Raw genomic sequence first — 21,825 nt, 5'->3', positions numbered from 1 at the left:
ACCCTCAGCTCCCCCTGCTCAGGGCCCGTGCAGGATGAGGCACCAGGGTCCACAGCCGGGGCTCCCCAGCTGCCTGCTGGGGACCGTCCTGCAGCCAGCGGGTCCCTGGGGAGCTGGGTACGTCCTGCCCCACACAGAGGGGTTGCCCACTGCTGGGGTGGGGGGTTCCCAGCCTGCAGGGCACGGCCCACCACCCTAAAACCCGTCTGGGGGCCATCGGACACTGGAGCTGATGCCCAGGGGAGCGGTGGGACTGGGCTTCTTTTTTATCTCCCCGACTTCAGAGGAGGATCCCGGAGCTGGGCTGCGAGAGGGTCCCCAGGGGGTGGCGAGGCCGGCACTGGGGGGGCCGAGTGAGCGGAGCGTGCTATAATGAAATGCAATTAAGATGGAGTTCTCTCATCTCCCTTTGCACATCTCCTGAGTTGCAGAAAAGCCCCTTTGGAGAGGCAGCCGCTGTTCCTCTGCAGGGCACCTGCTTCTGCCTCCACCACCATCCCGGGCCACAAGCTCACACCGTGCCATGCTGTGCCGTGCCACGGAGCACATCGGCGCTCAGTCTGCCAGAAAAATGGCACACGGTGCCATCGCACAGGTACCCCTGCACCAGGAACAATACCAGCACCAGCACCACCACCTTCTCCCAGTACTCGCGTGGGCACTGGCGAGCGAGGAGGGAGGGGAGCAGCCTCTGAAACACCGAGCTCATGGAGCCAATGTTTCCCCCACCAAGTGCTGGCATCCTCCTCGGGGCCAGCGGGTTATTGCTGCTGTTCGCTGGCTGTAACTTGCAGGCAGGAGCCCAGAGCTGCCTGCATCGGCGGAGGCCACGCACCCGGGGAGAGCCGAGCTCTGCTCCCGCCGTTGCTGCCTGCATCGCTTTCGTGCTGCTGGGTGGGATGCTCGGCTGGTTTCGGCTGGACATCGCCACCGTCAGCGGCAGCAGGTCCGATGGCATGGCCAAGCCACCACGCTTGCACCCGCCCAGGCTCAGGCCATTTTTCCACACGGCAAATGCCTGAAGTCCAGGAGCATGAGACGGGAAAGGGGGGTCTGCACCTCCCTCCCTGCCACCATCTCGCCCTGCCTAAGCAGCCAGCCTCCTGGGAACGAATTCACTTTTACTTTATTAATATTATTTAAAGGCAGGAGAGCTGGTCCCTCGGCCCGGCATTGCCCGCTCCCCCCCATTACACCACCTTTCCCATGGGCTTGCACGGGGACCTCTCCCTGCATCACCACCCCAGCCAAAGCTCACCCTGGGCAGAGAAGTATCCTCGCCCCCACACGTGCCCCCCCAGGGGGTCTCACCCCACAGACCCCCGGGCCCTGGGGCTCTGTCCTGCATGGCCACATGCTCCCACAGCCCTGCTGAGACCGGAGCAATTCATGACCTGGGTGGCCAGACACAGCGCTGTGAGGGGCAGCGTGGACTGTGGATGCAGACCCCAGTGCCTTCTGCTTTGCATCGCTTGGATTTTTTTTATCCCCTCGGTTTTTGCTCCCCTGCCTCCTGGGGAGGGATGTTGAGCGCAGCCAGTGATGGGCAACCTGGGTATTAAATGGCTTTTCTGCTGCAACGCCACAACCCATTAAACCTCCCCAGCTCCGGCCTCTCCCGGGCCCCCAAAATGGTTGACAGCGGCAAAGCAGGAGCCGCTCCACGGCCACATGCTGATCCCAGCTCCGTGTGGCTGCTCCGCCCGGGCAGGATCCAGCTCAGCCCAGCCCTAATTAAAAAAATATATATATTCAAGAGCTTCAAACAGCTCCCGATGCCTGCGGGAAAACTTCCAGCAGCGTTCAGTCTCCTTTTCCCTGCTCCGGCCACGGCACTATGCCATCACTGAACACGACCCCCCCCCAGCTTTTTCCTCAGCCCTGTGTCCCCCCCTCCCCAAATTTGCTCCCCCCTTTTCAGGGCATTTCCATGAAAACAGGCTCTTTTGTTTCTTCGGATTTCATCTGCCTCCGCTGCCTGTTCCCCACCTCGAGCCTGCGCCTGCCTTTGTCCTTCGCAAATAAAGAACAAAAGGGGAAGAGATGGAGAAAATATGATCTCGCCTCCAAATGGGCTTTTTTTTTTTCCCCCAAGTCGTCCGTGAAGCCTTGGATGCTCTTTAAGAGCCCGGCTGATGAATGCGAGGGCATGGGAGCTGCCATTAGGAGTGAATTGATCGGCTCTCGGCAGCGTGCTGCCAGGGCCCTTTGCTTTAAAAACTGAGAAAGGAAGAAAGAATGAGAGTGAAGGGGAAAAAAAGAAAGAAAATACCGAGTGACTGGGAAGAGTTTTCTGTCCCTGTTAATAATAAACACGTCCAGCAAATTGCACTCGAACTCCGGAGCAGGTAATCACGATGCAAGGCCTTTCTTCTCTGCTCCAGGGGGGAGAAACTCAAGTAAACAGGGGAAAAAATCAATTTCTGCTGCGGTTTGTTCCCTGAATAGGGGAATCTCCCAGCGAACGTGTCCTTTCATGTCTCCTATTAACTCTGCCAGCTCCCCACCTCCGCCGCGCGTCACCTTCCTGCACAAATGCGTTTGCACGGTAAAGAAGGACCCGAGATTCGGAAGAACAAAACAAGGGCTGGGTGGCAGACGCCTGCGCCGGTGCGGTGCCTCCGCGCCGAGACTGGCACCACAGAGCCGGGCTGTGCGGGGGCACCGGAGGCCACGTGGCTCGGGGACACGCTGCTCGGTGTGCGCGTCTGGAGCACACGTGTCGGACACCGGTGTGCCCGGCTCGGGCAGGCATGTCTCAGGCATGTACCACTCGGGCACGCAGCACTCAAGCTGCGTGCATGGCTCCATCTTGCACATCTCAGCCACGCTCATCTCAGCCATGCACGGCTTGAGCTTGCACGTCTCCACCATGCATGTCTCAGCCATGCATGTCTCAGCCATGCACATCTTGAGCTTGCACATCTCAGCCATGCACGTCTTGAGCTTGCACGTCTCAGCCATGCACGTCTTGAGCTTGCACGTCTCAGCCATGCACATCTCCGCCGTGCACATCTCCGCCATGTGCATCTCAGCCATGCCCATCTCAGGCAGGCATGTCTCAAGCTTGCACGTCTCAGCCACGCTCATCTCAGCCATGCACGGCTTGAGCTTGCACTTCTCCACCATGCACGTCTCAGCCATGCATGTCTCAGCCATGCACATCTTGAGCTTGCACATCTCAGCCATGCACGTCTTGAGCTTGCACGTCTCAGCCATGCACATCTTGAGCTTGCACGTCTCTGCCATGCACATCTCTGCCATGCACGTCTCTGCCGTGCACATCTCCTCCGTGCACATCTCCTCCGTGCACATCTCAGCCATGCCTGTCTCAGGCAGGCATGTCTCGAGCTTGCACGTCTCAGCCGCGCTCATCTCAGCCTTGCACCTCTTGGGCACGCACATCTTGGTCTGCCCTCGGGCTCAGCAGCTGTGGGGCGCAGCCGCGAAGCGGGGCTCCTGCAGGCAGCTCCTTGGGGTGCCCGAGGTGGGACCACGCACCTCTGTGGACACAGCTCTTGCACGTCTCCTGGCGTGCAGCTAGCACATCGCATCCCTGAGGACAAGCGATGCCTCCCACACTCTAACCATCCCTGAGACCCAGGAACCGTGGGTTTTCCCTGCCGACTGTCCAGGGCTGACTCTCCTGTGCATCCTCACTGGGCAGGGGGAACATCAGCAGCGCTGCTGCGGGAAGACGGGAGCAAACATCTGGGGGTGTCGCGTGGTGTCCACAAGCAGGGGACAGTTGTGTCCCTGGGAGGAGCAAGAGGAGAAGGAAACCACCCGCGTTTTGGGTGAGCAGGGTGCTCCCTGGTCACTGGTGCATGCCGGGGATGGGGAGAAGAGGAGGTGCTCTGCTTCCAGCGGGATGCGCTGGAGCCAAGGGTGCAGAATCAGGCCCCGGGGTCCGGGCGGTGGGCACCAGCCACTGCTGCAGAGACACCCCTTCTCGCTGTCCCGGGGCTGCAGCAAGCACCAGCACGGTCAGGACCAGGCCGGTAGCTCGGAGCTCGCCCTGATGTGCAGAGAAGCTGCAGTTCCCCTTCCCACGCAGCCGCTCTCTCCCTCCACCAGGAAAAATGGTTTGCAACTCCATTAAGGACAGTGTAATTATGCATAATAAAAATACGGCTGCCCTTGTGTGTGTAAACACAGCTTTGACGGAGTACCCTTCCGCAACCAGCCCTTCTGGCTCGCTTGGCCCTCGGGCAAGCGCGCGAAGCGAGCTGGCCGCCTCCCAAGGGGAGAGCAGGACTCGGGCTGCCGCCACCAGCCGAAGGCCCCTGAGGTCAAGGCGAGCAGCGCTGAGGCACGGAGCCCGCAGTCGATTATCTTCGGCGGCTGGTTAACTTTGAATCAGACCTTTGAGAAGGAGAGAGAGAAAAATCACATCAGCTTTTTCTTCTTTTTTTTTTTTTTTTTTTTTTTAATTTCTTGTTGTTACCCCCCTCCCCGCAGCCCCCGGCGCTGCTGCCACTGATAAGGCGATACCATCTAATCGCCGGGTGACACACGCATCTCGCCAGCTGCCAACGCGCCGCTTAAACCTGCTGCTGCAAATCAGCTCCTGCGGGAGCTGCTGGGGCGTTGCCACCCGCGCCGGCTGGGTCTCCGCTGTCCCTAAGGGTGCTGGGGGACATCGCCCCGCCAGGCTCGGTGGGCAGCACCCGCGGGTCCCGGCAAGGGGTGCGTTTGGGGAGGGGGAGATGGGGTGTGTTGGATGTCGGCGAGGTGCCCGGGACCAGGTCTGGCATCCCAGGTTTCCTCCATGCGGCACCATCGTCATCCATCTCGCCAGAGCCTCCTGGAGCTGCTGGCGGAGGAGGAGGAGAAGGAGGAGGATGAAGAGGAGGGTGGGGAGGAGGAGGAAGGCTCCTCATCGAGCTGTTCACCAAACCCCGTGCCGGGGGGGCGTGCGGTGCCCCGAAGCCACGGGGTTAAACACAACTGCGATCTTGGCACGGCGCTTCCCAAGCAGAACGAGAAAGATTTTTTAATATAAAACTGGTAGCCAGCGGGTGAATTAAGGATGCTAATTGAATTTCATTAGGCAGAGGAGCCGGGCCGGTGGGAGGCAGGGAGGAAATGTATTTGATGTGTTTTAAAAGCTGCAGTTTCAGAATGTGGTGGGCTTTTTTTTTTTTCTTTTTCTAATTTAAAGCCAGTCGTAAAAAGATCCCGTCTTTGAGGAGCTAATGACTCTCATGAATTATTTTTGTTGATTTATACACCCACTCAGCTTTTAAATAATATTAATAAAGTACAAGTGAATCCGTTCCCAGGCAGGAGCGGGAGCAATGCTGCTCGGGGGGCGCAGGGACCGCGGGATGGGGGGGACGGCCACCGCCTGACCCACGCGTCCCCCAACTCAGGCTCTGGAGGTGAAGCCATGCTGCGCTTTGGGCCAAAATCCCGTGATTTTGGAGGCCACCGCGGCACGCCGGCATTCACAGCCCCTCACCGGGGCCGGACGGTGCCTCGCTCCCCTTGGCCGAGCATTAGTATTCAGCGTCAGTGCTGTAATGGGCACTTTTCATGCCGGTTTGGTTTTATTATTATGCCAAGAAGCTTGCTTAATTCTCTGCTGTCTTTCTTCTGCACTGTTGATTTACACTGTTAGTGTTTTAATTATACAATTCAGCACTCCTTAAAACATGAAAAACTGCTCAACTTTTGAAGCAATTAAAAGGCAGCAGAGTAGATCAGCCGATCAGAGATGAGATAAGTAAATCAAACAATTAAAAAACTCATTTGGTGGAGGGTGGGGGATCATCCCACCCAACAAGCCGCCCCTCGGTGGGAGCCCCACAGCTCCTGCCCTGGCTGCAGGCTTTGTCCCAGTAACTTGTCTTAGTGTGATACTGGGAGCAACTGGTGGGACTGCCACCGGGTGGGAGTGCTGTGGGATGCATGGCGATGGGCGCGGGGTGATGATGGGCGTGGGGCGGTGGGCGTGGGGCAATGGGCACAGGATGGCACGAAGGAGCCGCGGTGGGGACACCGCCAGAGTCCAGGAGCAGCATCCCTGCAAAACCCCCTCTCCCATCGCAGCGGGACACCCCGAGCGCCCCTTTGGCCGGGAGCAGCGGGGCCGGAGAGGGGCGAGCCCGGGCGCAGGACCTGGGGTGAGCTGTCCCTTCCCCGGTGTCACCCACCACTGCCTTTCTTCCTCCTCCTTGCAACTTTATTCCATCATTCAGGGGAGCTGCCGACACCTATGGACTTGTGTCCTGGGAATTTTGAGTCTCCAGGACTTATCCACGCTGCCAACACGAGCCATGGCCCCACGAGCCTCCAGTCTCCTCATGGGTACATGAGTGTTGCTAACAGCATCCCCCCACCAGCAGTAATTAAAAGCAGAAGGTAATTCATTATCCACCTCCATGTCACCATGGCTGCAAGATCAGGAACCAGCAGGTAATTAAACTTTGGCAGCTTTGGCACCCAGCACCGGCTCGGGGCACCCTGGAATGGGTGTCCACGGGGGTTTGCCCCACGCGGGACCGTGGAGGGGGGACCCACAGCGTCGGGGCAGGGGCCCGGGGAAGGGTTTGCTTTGCGAGGCGGCTGTGATGGACGTGCCCAGCCACAGCCCCCCAAAACCGCAGCCCCCATGGCTGTGGGTGCGCCTGGTCCGATGGATGGGGATGATCACAGATGGGGCCACGAGTGACGAGGAATGGGAGCTCATCCTCCGGCTGCAGAGCGAAGGAGCCTCTGCGGGGCCGTTACTCCTCACCCTCCGTTAAACATTGTTGTTTAATAGGCCTGGAACAAAAATCCTGGTTTTTAGTGAGTTACGGCCGTCTCCCCACAGCGCAGCGGTGATGACCCCGCTCCAGCAGCCCCCCCACCACAACGCTCCCCGCGCTCGCGTGAGCTCACACACGTTCATCGGGGGGCCACGTGTGCACGCACACCAGGGACCCCATCGGAGCCCGTCCTGCCACAGGGCAGCTGGGGCACCCGCGCTCCCCCAGCCCCAATGGCTGCTTGTGGGGGCTGCTCCGCACCCCCAAGCTCTCTCCCGATGGAAAAAATCTTTCTGCACCGAGCCGGTGGGAGGGATGGACCCAGGGACCCAGGCTGGGAAGCCTCTCCTGGCACCCCGCAGGCAGCTGGGCAGGAACGGGGAGCGAGGCCAAGCCGGAGCCCTCGGCCGTGCTGTGCCGGGAACCCCTGGGGACGGCCCCGGCCGAGGCAGGGACCCTCCCCGCGGGCACGGGAATGGGAACGTGCCATTTATGGGCTTGAATTTCCCCCAATTCTTGCTTCCATCCCTGCAGCCACGTCAGGCGTTTGTCTTCCCTGATGGTCTATTCCCTTTTAATTTGAACCATCCATCAGGCGGTGCCGGTGCCGGACCGGGGTGCCAGGTTGGGGTGCCGGGTCAGGGTGCCACGCCAGCCACACGGGAGCCACCAGCTCCATCAATTCCCTCTCTCCGCCCTGGGAATGCCGGACCCGGACGAGCTGCCCTGCTACCCCCCAGCCCCTCCTCACCCGGGGGTCTCAGCCTGCGTGGATGGGGGGCCTGGCACGGGCCGAGGGGCTCCGGCGCTCACGGCCAGCCCAGGGCACACGGTGTCACGTCGCTGGAGCCGGCACAGGGCGGGTGACCCCCCCAAAAGCACCTCCAGCGTGGGACTTCGGGGCAGAGGTGGCCAAGGGGAGGGCACGCAGCCCCCTGTCCCCACCGTCCCCACTGCACCCCATGACCCCACTGTCCCCAGCCAAGCATCCACAAACCAGCGCTGCTGAGCACCCCAGCATCCCCAAACGCTGGTCCTGCCCCGCGTGGGGCTCAGCAGGATGGGGACGGGGTGAGAGGGACCGAGGAGTTGCAGGGACTGGGACAGGACGGGGTCCCTCGCCCCCGCCACCCGCCCCCAAGGATTCTTGCAGGGCTTTGGGGTGGTTTCAGGGTTTTGAGCGTGGCTGAAGCTCTCTCTTGTGGCAAAGCTGCTCCATTACAGCCCTACGCGAGCCGTCGAGCTCCAGCATCTCTCGGGAAGCCCTGGCTCCAGCCCTGCGCCTGGGCCCCCCGAGAGATGCTGGGGCTCGGGAGGCTGCAAACAGCCCTGCCATGCGGCCGTGCTCCTCCTTAGCGGCTGCGCACGGAGGGACGGGGTGCACGGAGGCCGGGAGCGCCCGGTGCTCCCTGCATACCCTCCGGTTACCCGTGCAGCGGCGGCTGAGACCCCGCCAGCTCATCGCAAGAGCCGCGGCCGCCATCGCGCTCGCGACCCCGCCCTTTCTGTCCCCCCGCCCGAGCCGTAGCGGCGCTCGCGGGGGCGGGGCTAAAGCCCGGATGCGGAAGTGCCGCTCACTTCCGCTCTTTGCGCTGAGGCTGTCGCTGTGAGTACGGGGCGGCGGGGGAGGGGGGGTCCGGCGAGATCCGCCGCCATCCGCGGCCGTGCGGGGCTGGGCGGCCCCGGGGTGGCCCGGAGGAGCAGAGAGGACGTGGGGCGGCCCGATGGCGGGCGGTGGGCGCCGGGCGAACGCGGAGAGGCCGATGGCGGGCGGCCGTTGTTGGGCGGTGGGATTGCGCTGACGCCATCTTGGGTTGTTTTTGCCGCAGGTTGGAGCGCTCGGAGCCCGGCCCGGAACCATGGTGAGGAGGGGGCGCTTGGGAGGGCGGGCGGGGGGCGCACCGGCCTAGCGTTCTGCCTCCCCTCTCCCCGTGGGGCCGGGGGCTGCCATGTCGGCCCGGCAGGAGGGGAGCGGGGGGTCCCTGGCTTGCCTGGCTCCGGGCAGGGTGCGGGGCGGGGGTGCTGTCGGCGCCCTGCGGGGCTGGGGGGGACACGGTCCTGCTGTCGGAGAAGAGGCTTGCCCTGACCTGGCTGCCTCGTCCCCTGGGGCAGCTCCTGGGGGGGGGCTTGGCTGTGGGAGTAGGGGCTCACAGGATCCCGGGGCGCTCGCAGAAGCCGGTGCATGAGCCTGGGAGCGAGCTTTCGGCTGTTCTCTGTACGCTGAGTCTCTGTTTTACTTTTCAGCCTCGCAAGATTGAGGAGATTAAAGACTTTCTGCTGACAGCCAGGAGAAAGGACGCGAAGTGTGAGTGCCCAGGCTGCCGCCTGGTCTCTGGGGGAGGAGTGAGGCGGGATGCTCCGGCGCAGGAGCTGTTCTTCCCGGTCAGAGCAGGGCAGCGGGGCTGCGCGTCCCCAGGGAGGCTGAGGAGCTCCTTGGCTTGGAGGCGCTGAGGGACACCCGGTGCTGAGGCTTTGTCTGGGGATGGGGACGTTCGAAGCGGGTTTTGCTGAGCGTTGGCTGAGGTCGCTGCCTGTGAGCAAAGCCAGGCCGGGCAGAGGGACGCTGTGACGGACCCTGCCTGGGGGCTGCTGTTGGGGGCTCGGCTCCAGGACTGGGCTTCTCCAGGGGCTGCTGCTCTGCCACCTGCTCAGCCAGGCTTCTTCCGCCGCTCTTCACCCCGGAGTGGTTGGCCAAGCCCCAGCTGCAGCTCACTGGAAACTATTTGCAAATATCACCCTGTCTCTGACTTGCTGTAGTCTTCAAAAAGCTACAAGATGTCAGACACTGGGGAGTTCCATCAGAGTGACAAGTGAATCACGCTCAAACCTGAGTTTCCTTTTGTTGCAAATACAAAGACTGTTATAATTGAAACACTAGAAATGCCTTGTCTCAGTATTTAACAACGCCTGAAGAGTTTTTCCTCTTCTCTTGCTTATTTGGATCTAGCTGTCACGGGGAAGAGGCGCTTTCATTCTGGAAATGTTTTGTTAACTCACCGGTGTGGGCGAGGAGGGATAGTTCAACACCGAAACGCTGTTGTAGCTGCTGACAACCCCTCGCAAAGCGTTTCCGTGCCTTTCAGCTTGCTCCGGATTTTGCAGCAGCTCTTGTAACGCTGAGCTGCAAGAGCCCTGGGGCGGGGAAGGAGAGGAACTGCCCACGGCTCTGAGCGAGCTGCTTGGATAAAATGGCCTTAGCGGGGTGTAAAGGAGAAGGGAAGCGCTGGCTGCAGCGTTTGGAAGCTGCGTTACGAGCTCCGGCGCAGAGCTGCTCTGGCGCAGCTGTGGGTTGCAGAAGCTGACACGGGTAAATAACAAGGGCGGTGCGAACTGTCGGGCTCTGTTGAAAACGCACGATGCAGTAAATTTTTCGCGTCGCTTGTTGTAAACCGCTGCTGCGAAGCAAAACGGCCTCAAAAGAAAGCTGTGGGCTTCGAGGAAGCCGCGCGGCGCCTCTGCGAGACGACGGGCTGAGCCCTCGGACTGGGGCAGTACCTGTTAGCGACACCACCGGTTCTTGTGGTGTAGGAAGCAAACAAAAAAACCCAACTTAATTTGGATTTTCCTTAGTGGCGGCAGGCCAGGCAGGGCTGTAATCGTCCTCCCGCCTCGGGTGCGGAGTCGGGGTGGGGTCACCGCCGTCCCGCTGATCCGTTCCTTAATCCTGCAGCGGTCAAGATCAAGAAGAACAAGGACAATGTGAAGTTCAAGGTGCGCTGCAGCCGGTACCTGTACACCCTGGTCATCACAGACAAGGAGAAGGCTGAGAAGCTGAAGCAGTCCCTGCCCCCAGGTATCCCTCGGCATCCGAAGGGACCCCTCCCACGCTGGGGCACGGCCTGGGTTGAGGCAGGCAGCGAGAGCCCCCTCCTCGCGGAGGGGCCGCGCAGCAGCCTTGCCCCCTGTGTCCCCCGCCCCGTTCTGGGTCACCGACGTGTTCAGGCCGCTCGGTTTCCGTCTCCCCGTGCCTGGAACCAACGCCACAGTCTGGGTGGGTGCCGTTGTTGCTCCTCTGACTCGTCGGCATTCTCGGGGGGGCTCTGAGCGCCTCTGCTGTGGCCCCCCAGCAGGCGGGGAGAGCTGCCGCGGCGCTGAGCCTCGGCTCCCCTTCCGGAGGAGACGCTGGTCCGCGGCCGGGCGGGGAGCGGAGCCTTTCCAACCATTAAGTCGTCTCTTTCTCCTCTGCAGGTTTGGCCGTGAAGGAGCTGAAATGAGCCGTTCGCCCGTAGGTTTCGCCACGTTTGTTACAATAAATAAAATCCTGAACTGTTCCCCCCCCATGTCACGTTTGTTTTATCCCGACAGCACCGGGCTGAAGCTGTTTGTGCTCCCCCGGGAGCCGCCTCTCCGTTCTGGGGGCGCAGGAGCCGGTTTTGGCGGTACAAGAGCTGCTGGAGGCCCCCTTCCTCGGGGCCCAGCCCTGGGCGAGGGTCCCCGGCGGCATCAGCAGGGCCCAAGGGGGGAGATCTCCCACTGTCCGGGTGGGACTGGTGGCACTGGGAGGCGGTGGGGTGGCCCTGTGGGCAGGGCAAGGGGTCGCCCCGGGCTGAGGGTCCTGAGGGGGCCTTAAGGCTGCGGTAGCGGTGCTGCGGGGACCCCGCGGTCACGCGTGAACCCCCGGGGGCTGGGGAAGCCTCTGCCCGGAGCTGGGGTCCTTGTGCTGGGGCCAGGTCTCTTCCCTATGGTGCCTCACCCTATAGCGGGGGGAAGGGGTGCCATGCCCCTATAGTGGGGAGCAGTGCCCCTATAGCGGGGGGGGGGAAGGGGTGTGGTGCCCTTATAGCAGGGAGGGGATGGAGGAGCAGTGCCCCTATAGGAGGGAGGTGACGGAGGAGAGGTGCCCCTATAGTGGGGAGGTGTTAGAGGAGCAGTGACCCTATAGCAGGGCAGGGATGGGGTGCAGTGCCCCTATAGCAGGGCGGGGATGGAGGAGCAGCCCCTATAGCAGGGAGGATGGGGTGCAGTGCCCCTATAGGAGGGAGGTGATGGGGGACCATTGCCCCTATAGTAGGGAGGGGATGGGTTGCAGTGCCCCTGTGGCAGGGAGAGGACGGAGGAGCCATACCCCTATAGCAGGGAGGGGATGGAGGAGCAGTGCTCCTATACGAGGGTGGTAACAGGGGAGCGGTGCCCCTATAGCAGGGAGGTGACAGAGGAGAGGTGCCCCTATAGGAGGGCTGTGACAGAGGAGCAGCCCCTATAGCAGGGAGGGGACGGCGTGCGGTGCCCCTATAGGAGGGCTGTGACAGAGGAGCAGCCCCTATAGCAGGGAGGGGACGGGGTGCGGTGCCCCTATAGGAGGGCTGTGACAGAGGAGCAGCCCCTATAGCAGGGAGGGGACGGCGTGCGGTGCCCCTATAGGAGGGAGGGGACGGAGGAGCAGCCCCTATAGCAGGGAGGGGACGGGGTGCGGTGCTCCTATAGGAGGGAGGGGACGGAGGAGCAGCCCCTATAGCAGGGAGGGGACGGGGTGCGGTGCTCCTATAGGAGGGAGGGGACGGAGGAGCAGCCCCTATAGCAGGGAGGGGATGGGGTGCGGTGCCCCTATAGCGGGGAGAGCACTGGGGTGCGGTGCCCCTATGGCAGGGCGGGGATGGGGAGCAGCCCCCATGGCAGGGAACGGGTCGCGGTGCCCCTATAGCGGATCACGGAGCCGTTTCGGGGCGCGGGGTCCCCAGGACTCGGCCCCCGCTCCCGTGGGCGGGGCCGTGGGCGGGGCCGTGGGCGGGGCCCGGCGGGGCCGCCCCGCGGCGTGGCGGCGCGGCGCCCCCCGCCATCGGCGGCCGCAGCCCGCCGCCGGCCCCGCCGCCGCGCCATGCCGCCCGCCCGCGCCGACTACCTGGCGCCCTGGTGGGCGGCCTGGCTCCACGGGCTGCCGCACCGCGGCCTGCGCCTCCAGCCCGTCCCCGCCGCCTTCCGACCGCGGGACCCCGACTACCAGCAGGTACCGGCCCCGGGACCACCGCCCCCCCCCCGCCCCGTCCCCGCCCGGGACCCCTGGGGGGCCGGAGCCCTTCCCGCGCCGGGGGCTCCCCCCGCTTTGCCCGCGGCGCCGTGGCCCCTTTCATCCGGCGGCGCCCGGCGCCAGCTCTGATCTCACGGCGGCACAAAGCGCCCTTCTTCCCCGGGCGGGCAGCGGGGGAGCGGGGCCCCCCCGCCGGGCCGCCCGGTACCGGCACCCCCGGCTCTGTCGGAGCCCCCGCCGCCTCCCCCCTCCCGGGGGGGTGCAAAGAGGGGGTCACCCCTCTCCTTGACGCTGCTGGGCCCTCGGCGGTGCCGTGCACCCGACTGCAGCCCCCCGGCATCCCGGGGCACGGACCCCCGTGAGCCCTAAATGGGGGGGGGGCACAGCGCCGGTGCCCCGCCACCCCGCGAAGGGGCTGCTGCACCCCGGCCTCCGCGACCTGCGGCTCAGCAGCCCTGCATGGGGACGGGGACGTTTCCTCTTTCCCCGTGTGACCGTCCCGTGGGGCGCGGGACGTGGCCGCATCCTGCCCGCCACCGGGCGCTCCGCAGCACGTGACGGGCACGGGCGCTGAGTGTCCCCTCGTTTCTTCCCAGTCACTGCTTTTCCTGGGCTTGGTGGCCGCCGTCTGCCTCGGCCTCAACCTCCTCTTCCTCACCGTCTACCTGATCTGCCTGTGCTGCTGCAAGAGGGACCAGGAGCCCGACACCAAGCGGCCCCACTCCTGCTGCGTCACCTGGATGGCCGTCACCGCCGGGCTCATCTGCTGGTGAGGACGGGGACCCGGTGCTGTCCCCCCATCACCGAGGGGGCTAAACGCTCCGGCCATGAGTGCTTTAATTAGATCCGTGCAATTAAATATGGTCCGTCCCTGCTTCCTTCCATGCAGCCATTGATGCTGGGGCAGCACTGGGACCGGCCACGGGCCAGCCCTGTCCCCGTCCCTGCCACAGCCATGCCGCCTTCCTGGCTAATCCTAGGCGGGAGCGGGGCCGGGTCACTAATCCCAGCCCGGAGCAGATGGCAGGCAGCAGCGTGACCCAGCTGGCAGGTCCCGCACGTGCCTGGCCTTAATTGCAACCGGAGCAATTAGGCGAGGGGACGCTTCTTTGCCCAGCAGCGCTCTGGTGGCTTTCCAAGCCCGTCTTGGTTTTTGGCAGCCCGTGGCCAGGAGGAGCCCCCGCCAGCTGGCCCATTTGCCCCCCGGCAGGCCTGGCCTCGGGGGGGACAGAATGGGACACGGGGCCCTTTTACTGCCCGCCACGACCCGCTCGCCAGACAAAGGGGCTGGTTTTGCGCAGGCGGAACGAGATGGCTGCCTGCGAGCGTTGTACGGAGCAGGGAAATGGCACTAACGAGCTTGGGGTGCTCCCCCCGGCGCCCCCCGCTCCTCCAGCCTTGGGGCACCCGCCGGCAGGCAGCAGAGCATCGTTCTGCAGCTCCCCAGGGGCTTTGAAACCCCCCCCGACAGCCACACCGAGCCTGTCTGTGGCCATTAAAGGCCTAATCGTGGCGAATCATCAGTGTCTGTCAGTGTCTGTCGGTTTTATCGGCATCTGCCGTGGGGAGGGAGGGAGCACTGCGTGCACCGGCCACATGCGGCCACCTGCCTGGCCAGGGCAGGGGCACATCCCTCCTCGGAGCCGGCTCCGACCTCCAGCCCGGCTTCGCCCGCTGGCACACCAGGTGCTGGGGAGCGCCAAAGCGGCCACGGTGAGCTCGCCGCGGGGCCTGGAGCGGCTGCGGCACAGCCCCCAGCCAGCCGCCTGCCTCCCCTCCTGGGGCTGAGCCCCGGAGCAGGTTTAATCAGGAGTGGTGTCCCTTCCAGCGGGTTCCCCTAATCTGCTTTGCCTGGCCCCTCCACCCTCAATTTCTTGGGGTCCGGCAGGAGAAGCTTCAAACCCGCCATGTCTGGCCCGTGGAGCAGCTCCGGGCTCGGGTGTCCCCAGGCCCCGTGGGCACCGGCAAGGAGCAGGTCCCCATCACGGTGCTGTCCCTGTCCCATCTGCTTTGCCAGGAGCAGGGGGACCCCTGAAACCAGGATGCTCCGGGGAGTGTCCCCTCCCCAGTTGCTGTCCCCACATCCTCCCTGGCCCCAAGGCAAGGCACCCACATCGGGGTGAGCGTTTCCCTCCCCTCTAATTGGGGTCCCCTCTCTGCCCACAGCGCGGCCGTCGGCATCGGCTTCTATGGGAACAGCGAGACCAACGACGGGGTGTACCAGCTGCTCTACGCCCTGGACCACGCCAACCACACCCTGACCGGCATCGACACGCTGGTAGGGCCGCGGGGCAGGGTCCCCCCATCCGACCCCCTCCGCGTTCCCCAGTGTCGCATTGATCCCCCATCCTGGCTTTGGTTAAAGCACTGGGGAGGGAGGCTGGAGGGACCCAGGCGTCCTGCGCTGCTGGCCCAGCCCTGCCTGCTCCGGCCGAGCCCCCGGGGCGGCCATGCCGTGCTGAGCGCGGGAGGGTGACGTCACCCCGCAGAATGGGGCCTTTGTGGCCGGGAAGGGCCGGGGGGGCCGTGGCGGGGCTGTCCCATCCCAGGGGATGGATCTGGCTCAGGCGCAGGGAATCAATGTGGGGCTGCTCTCCCAGAGGGTCAGTATCCCACGGATGGGGCAAATGGCTCCGCTGGGTGATGGCAGGGAAGCCCCCGGCACCGTCCCGGCGTGGCTGACCGTCCCGCCGTCCCCAGGTGGCGGGCACCACGCTGCAGATGCAGGTGGGTCTGGAGCAGCACCTGGCACGGCTGAACGAGCTCCTGGCCGCACGGGGGGACTACCTGCAGACCCTCAAGTTCATGCAGCAGTTGGCCGGCAGCATCGTCCTGCAGCTCTCGGGGCTGCCCGTCTGGCGGGGCGCCAGCGACGACCTCACCGCGCTGGCCGGCCACGTTGCCTACGTCGAGTATTACCGGTGAGCGGGGCCACGGCGCTGGGCTGCCAGAGCATCTCCCGGCGGGGCTGGGGGGGTGGGCACGCATGACAGAGCCTTCCTCTGCACCTAGGTGGTTGGCTTATCTCCTCTTCTTCATCCTCGTCCTCACCGTCTGCCTCCTGGCCTGCCTGGGGCTGGCCAAGCGCTCCCGCTGCCTCCTCACCACGTGAGTACCCCACGGCTGGGCTCGGTGGTGCCGGGGCAGGGGGGCAGAGCTGGACCCCACGGCGTGCTCACCCCTCTCCCCGCAGGATGCTGTGCTGCGGGCTGCTGACGCTCATCCTCAGCTGGGCCTCCATGGCTGTGGACACGGCGACGGCGGTGGTGAGTGGGACTGGGAGCAGAGGGGTGGTACTGGTTGTGCCGGGGCAGAGCCCGAGGGCTGTGGGCACCCATCCCGCCCTTCCCAGCCCCGATGGTGTCCCTCTCGTCCCCGCAGGGCACCAGCGACTTCTGCGTGGCCCCGGACAAGTTCATCATGAACGAGACTGAGAGCGACATCAGTGCAGGTGAGAGCTGGCTGTGGGATGGAGACGTGCTCGGGGCAGAACCCCAGTGCTCCCCCAAAACCTGCCTGGGGGTCCAGTGCTCTCCTCTGCTGTGCTGCCCGCCCCCGGAGTGCTCTCTGCCCCCAGGGGTGCTCACACCGATGTCTCCTGTTTGCTTTGCAGAGGTGGTTCACTATTACCTGTACTGTGACCAGAGCCTGAGCAACCCCTTCCAGCAGGTACGGGGGAGCCAGCACCCCACTTTGTGCTGCCTGGGGTGGGCGGTGACCCCGGGCAGCTCCGTGACCGCTCCCTGCTCCCCCTTCGCAGGCTCTCACCGTCTTCCAGCGCTCGCTCACCACCATGCAGATCCAGATCCAGGGCCTGATCCAGTTTGCGCTGCCCCTCTTCCCCACGGCCGAGGTACGGGATGGGGGGAGCGGGAGCCCCATACCCTCCGTCTGCTCCCCGTCCTGCCCAGCGCTGCCCTGACCCCCCTCTCTCCCGCAGAAAGACCTGCTGGGGGTCCAGCAGCTCCTCAACTCCTCAGAAACCAGCTTGCACCAGCTCACGGCCATGCTGGACTGCCGCGGGCTCCACAAGGTGAGGGGGGGGCCGGGACAGGGGTGTGCAGCTCCTGGGGTCACCCCACCACCACCGCCAGCCCTGCCCCATCCCGTCTCCCGCTGCAGGACTACCTGGACGCCCTTATCGGCATCTGCTACGACGGGGTGGAGGGTTTGCTCTACCTGGTTCTCTTCTCCCTGCTGGTGGCCGCCTCCTTCTCCACCATCATCTGTGCCACGCCACGTGCCTGGAAGCACTTCGCTGGCCGGTGGGTCTGCCCACGGTCCCTACCCAAGCCCTGCCTTCACCGGGGGGCACGGGGCTGCGTGCGTGGCACGAGCTGGGCACGGCGGAGGGGAACTGCCTCTGGGGCCAGGGGAGTGAGCACCGGTGCCTTGTCCCCGCAGGGACCGGGACTACGATGACATGGACGAGGAAGACCCCTTCAACCCGCAGGCGCGTCGCATCGCCACCCACAACCCGGCCCGGGGGCAGCTCCGCAGCTTCTGCAGCTACAGCAGCAGCCTGGGCAGCCAGAGCAGCCTGCACCCCCCGGCGCAGACCATCTCCAACGCCCCCGTCTCTGAGTACATGTGAGACCCCCTTCCTCGGAGACGCTGACCCTTGGGTCCCCCCTCCTTGGGGATGGAGCGTCACCCCACAATGGGGGTCTCGCTGTGTGCCCCGCTCTGACAGGCTTTCCCCCTCCAGGAACCAAGCCGTGCTCTTTGGTGGAAACCCACGCTACGAGAACGTCCCCCTGATCGGCAGAGGCTCTCCTCCTCCCACGGTACGGTGGACAGCCAAGGCCAAGTCCTTCTTGTGACACCCAGCGGGCTTGGGAGGGGGGGTTAGCCAGGTGGCAAGGAGCCCCTCTGCTTCACCGGAAAGCCGCTGGCCCAGGGCACCAATGAGATCTGCCAGGGTGGGGACGGGGACGGGTGAGCTTGGCCCCCTCCTCCTGCCCTTGCAGAGGACGTGCCCTATCTGCGAGCGCATCCCTCCTGCCCGTCTTGCTAACCCAGTTCCCAGCCGGCCCGTGGAGGCTGCAGGGAGAAGTCACCAACCACATGCTCGGAGGAGACCAAAATAGTCTTCCCTTCAGCTGCTCTTCTCTCTCTGCTTTATTTCTTATTTATTCTGACTTTCAAAGGACGCTTTCCGCAGTCACCCGTGCATGTTTACATTTCCCTGCTGTTTGTTTAAACCCACCCTGTCTGTTAACGCCAGCTTTATTTTTTTTATTTCCTTTTTTTTTTTTTTTTTGCATCAATTATTTTGGAGCTAAGTTGCCCATCAAGAGTAAGTTCAGCCACTTCCTTCTCCCCCCACCTCATTCTGGGGCAGCAGCTGGGTTCCCATCCTCCTTCCCCTCCTCGGTGCCTCCCTCTATCCCCTTCCCGTGGGGCTGGTTTGCTTTTGGGAAGAGTGCAGAGGGCTCGGGAGGGACGGGACCACATTTTGTCCCCAGTGTGGCCCAGGTACAAGAGGAATTGCAGCTCCCATGCATTGGGAGTGGAAATGGTCCCCATCTCCATCCCCTTCTCGGTGCAGTTTTTCCCCTTCCCTTTCTGACAGCGTTTAATCTGCTTCGATGCCTCCATCCGAAGCAGTAATGCCCCTTGCGGGCATGGCAGCGGCACCGCGGTGGGGCTGGGGACGCGGCTCTGGGCACGCTGCCGCGGCGGGGACACCGCGCTCGCCGCTTCCGGGGAAGATTTTTGCCATCAGGTGAAAGCGTGGAGCCGCGCCAGCGCGGGAGGCTGTAATCCGATTGTGCAGACCTGGCAGCTGGCGAGCCTCTTCCCCGGGGGGGGGACGAATGGGGGGGGATTAATCTGAGCACTTCTCCCCGCCCTGAATGGTCTAATTTAACCAGGATTCAGATCCCTGAGGAAGGACTTTCACAGTCTAAAATAACAAACTCGGAATAATCTTCCTTAATGCCTGGCCGGCGTGACCCTCCCTTCTGCAAAATGCTGGAGAAATTGAATTCTGCAGCTTTGGCGGGGCAGGGGGGGCTGGAGGTTTTGGCCTCTGCCCTGGGCTCACCGCTACCCCCTTCCCGGTGCGGCAGGGGGGCCTTGCCCTGACTGGAGACCCCCGGGGGGTTCAGCCTGCGGCGGTTGCCGGCACAGGCACCCAGTGAGCCCTGGCACACCCAGGGTAAGGTTTGTGTGTGGACTGGGAAGATCAGGGGGCAAAACTCGGCTCAGCTGCCACAGAGACCCAGCCCCAAGCCTGGGTAGTCCCATGTGCCGGGGCTAAAGCCCATCCTGCTCCACCGCCGTGCCACCCCAAGCCGGTGCCTGCGGTGTCACCATCCCCGTGCCAGTGCAGGGAGGGGAGCTCAAGCCCATGGCTGGCATCCTGGTGTGAGCCCCTCGGGATCGGGTGCATCCAGACTCAGTGACTTGGGGCTGAATCTGCTGCCATGGTGGGGTCGGAAAGGTGAAGGATGAACCTAGCCAATGTCCCAGCAGTGCGGGAAAGGGCAAAGCAGAGCCTGGGGCACTTGAAGCATCTTGGGGCTCACCCCAAGAGCTGGGGGCTCTCTTCTCTTCCAGCCCTCGAAGAGGCTGTCAACAGGGTCTGGTCCCCTTACCCATGGCAGCCTGGCAGATTAACTGGGGATTAATATGGGAAGCAATCTTCCCTCTCCATCCTTGGGCTTTCTCTGGCGGCTCAGCGGTACGTGGCGGTGCAGGCTTGGGTTGGACGTGGCTGGCGGGGGCTCGGCGGGGTGCACCGTGGGTTGGGGGTGCGCTGACCCCCATGTCCTCTCCCCGCAGTACTCCCCGAGCATGCGAGCCACCTACCTGTCCGTCACCGATGAGCACATCAGGCACCACGGCACCGAGTTCCCAGCCTAACGCGCTCGCCCCGAGCAGCTCACGGGAGGAGAAAATGCCACCGGCGTTTCTGTAATGGAAACCAAAGACACCTGGAAAAGACGCGGTGGGAAGCCCGCCAGCGGCGGCCGGAGGACGAACCCCGGCAGTGGGGAGCCCTGTGCCCCCATGTGCTCTGCGCACCCTCTTCTCCCCCTTGGCAGCTCCTGCTTGGTCTCAAGTCTTCCTGCCTTACGGCTGACAGCGACTCTGGGGCTGCACGCCACGGCAGTGCCACAGCCGGGCTCCTGGTGCGCCAGGCAGACTGGAGATGCTTCACGTCCCTGCGTCGGCTTCTCCTTTCCCTTCCCATCTGTGCCAGCTCGGGGATGTTTTACACCATGGAGAGGAGCCTTCCCCAGCTCCCTCTGCCTGGAGCGCAAAGCCTGGGACCATGGGCTGCCCCCAGCACCAGCCCCTCAGAGAGGGGTCGGGGGCAGCGGCTCCTTCACTCCCGTAGCAATGCAGTACCAACCACTAGTGATCCCAGACCCTTCCCCGTGCCTGCGGCGGCTTTGCCACCCCCCAACGGTGACAGCGGCTGCTCCCCTCTGTCGCGTCCCTGCTCCGCACGGGCAGAGCCGGCTCCCCGTGCCCCCTCACTGCCCGCCCCCCCAAGCCGGAGCCGCCCCAGGTTTCGAGGCTATAGAATTAGGGATGTTTTGGCCTTGCTGGTTTTCCTTTGCTTTGCTTCTGGGTTTTATGAGTTCTCTGCAGGGCAGAGGCGCGGTTTGACTCGCTGCCTCTGTCCCAGCGTGGTTTTACTGCAGTGCATGTTGGTAGAAGGTTTTTGGCTGGTTTTTAGGCTCTTTTCGGCAATTCGGCTCCCCAGGGCAGGCAGGCCGGCAGTGCGGGCTGGGGCAGGCTCCCCTCCTTCTGCAGGGCAGCCCTGGGGTAACCACGAATCCCTTGGGAAAGGGTTAGGGACTACTCAGGCGTCTCTGGGGCAGGATGCGGTCCCGGTGAGGGGACCTGCCACCCTGCCTGGCTTGCCTGGCATTGCCAGGGCTTCAGGCTAAGCAAGGGTGCAGCTCTGGGGGGCCGAGGAGTCAGGGGGAACCAGCATGAGCTCAACTGGATTCTTTGTGGCTGCCCGTTTTGGCACAGGCTGCCCTGGGAACCTCAGGTTGATGTGAGCAAAGGCCCCTTCCCCACGGCAGCCCCTTGCTCGCCATGGGCAGGGAGAGCCCCTGCTCTGTCCCACCGACTGGGGATGGACCCGCATCTCCCAGCCCAAAGGGTGTGGACAGAGTGGTGGGTGTTTTCCTGCCCACTCCCCCTTCTGGGCCCTCTCCCCCTGGCCAGGGCGCGTTCAGCTCTCTTAACCACGTTCAGCACCGCGGTGGTGGCTGAGCCAGGGCTGGGTTTGCTCTAGGGCTCTTCCTCACTGCGAAGGCTGCACCTTGCTGTGGGCGGGCAAAGGTTTTCCCTGCCTGATTGCAATTAGCAGCCACCTCCTGTGCTGCTGCTGGTGGTGGTTATCCATCCCACCCTCCCTGCTTTGGCTAACAGTGCTGCAGCCGGGCAGTCCCCGGGGTGGCCAGGCTGTCCCCCTCGGGTGAGCCGGGGGTCTTACTTGATAGCAGTGACTCACTGTGTCTTTTAAAGATAACGTGTACGTACCCTTTGGTCCCCTAACGCTGTCTGTCCCTGTTCGTGTGACTAGCATTACTTGCTGTTGGAAACTTCCAGAGGATTTGGGGGGGGGGGGGGGGGGGGGCTTTTAATGTTTCGATGTAACAGTACTGGTAGAAGAGCTGTTTTTAAACGCATGTGAACTAACCTCATTAGGACTCTGTCTAGGAGCTGGAGTCCGGCCTGATTTGTATGTGCCCTTTGGGGAAAAGACAATAAACACTTGTACTAAATTTATCTCCTCCTTGCGGGTTTCTCCGGGCTGCCCTGCATCTGCCGCCGCTTTCCCTGCCACCCCTGCTCAAGTGGCTCATCTCTGCCAGGCTGGGACTCTTCATGGCCAGCACAAGGGCAAGCGCTGGTCCCAGCATTTCTTTGCAGTCAAAGCGGTTTTTAATTGGGCTTAAATCCTGTGGCTGCAGCTTGGGCTGGTTTTGGTGGTGTCGGGGGGGGCTGGAGCGGTTCCAGGTGTGTCGGTGCTGGGGGTCGTGCGGGCTTTGCGGGTGCAGTGTGCGTGGGAGCGCGTCCTTGGTGCTGCCGGGGCTGGAAGGCAGCCGCAGGGCCCCTGGGTGCACTGCGCCC

General features: G+C 63.6%; 2 protein-coding genes across 5 annotated transcripts; both read left to right on the top strand.

Annotated features, from left to right (window-relative positions):
- Positions 1 to 8,132: 8,132 nt before the first annotated feature.
- On the top strand, positions 8,133 to 11,032 carry RPL38 (ribosomal protein L38). 3 transcript variants are annotated; one of them, XM_082326637.1, is made up of 5 exons: positions 8,133 to 8,361; positions 8,585 to 8,617; positions 9,000 to 9,060; positions 10,426 to 10,746; positions 10,944 to 11,024. In XM_082326637.1, the coding sequence occupies exons 2-5, from the start codon at positions 8,615 to 8,617 to the stop codon at positions 10,967 to 10,969; spliced, it is 411 nt and encodes a 136-aa protein (XP_082182763.1). In that variant the 5' UTR covers positions 8,133 to 8,361; positions 8,585 to 8,614; the 3' UTR covers positions 10,970 to 11,024. The 3 variants fall into 3 exon arrangements, with proteins under 3 accessions (XP_082182763.1, XP_082182765.1, XP_082182764.1); XM_082326639.1 differs by having other exon boundaries at positions 8,241 to 8,361; positions 10,426 to 10,548; positions 10,944 to 11,032; XM_082326638.1 differs by lacking the exon at positions 8,133 to 8,361 and having other exon boundaries at positions 8,368 to 8,617.
- Positions 11,033 to 12,570: 1,538 nt separating this feature from the next.
- Positions 12,571 to 21,252, top strand: TTYH2 (tweety family member 2; the record flags this gene model as incomplete). Of its 2 annotated transcripts, XM_082326385.1 has the most annotated exons (14): positions 12,571 to 12,699; positions 13,317 to 13,489; positions 14,887 to 14,998; positions 15,421 to 15,641; positions 15,733 to 15,828; positions 15,914 to 15,986; positions 16,102 to 16,171; positions 16,334 to 16,389; positions 16,481 to 16,573; positions 16,661 to 16,753; positions 16,843 to 16,985; positions 17,125 to 17,310; positions 17,429 to 17,507; positions 19,510 to 21,252. In XM_082326385.1, the coding sequence occupies 14 exons, from the start codon at positions 12,571 to 12,573 to the stop codon at positions 19,588 to 19,590; spliced, it is 1,605 nt and encodes a 534-aa protein (XP_082182511.1). In that variant the 3' UTR covers positions 19,591 to 21,252. The 2 variants fall into 2 exon arrangements, with proteins under 2 accessions (XP_082182511.1, XP_082182512.1); XM_082326386.1 differs by lacking the exon at positions 19,510 to 21,252 and having other exon boundaries at positions 16,665 to 16,753.
- Positions 21,253 to 21,825: the final 573 nt, after the last annotated feature.

The sequence above is a fragment of the Platalea leucorodia genome (genome assembly GCF_965183815.1).
Source record: "Platalea leucorodia genome assembly, chromosome: 14".
In the NCBI taxonomy this organism is placed as follows: domain Eukaryota; kingdom Metazoa; phylum Chordata; class Aves; order Pelecaniformes; family Threskiornithidae; genus Platalea; species Platalea leucorodia.
The sequence above is the reverse complement of the archived record's forward strand: the minus strand, read 5'-3'. Positions and strand labels throughout refer to the sequence as shown.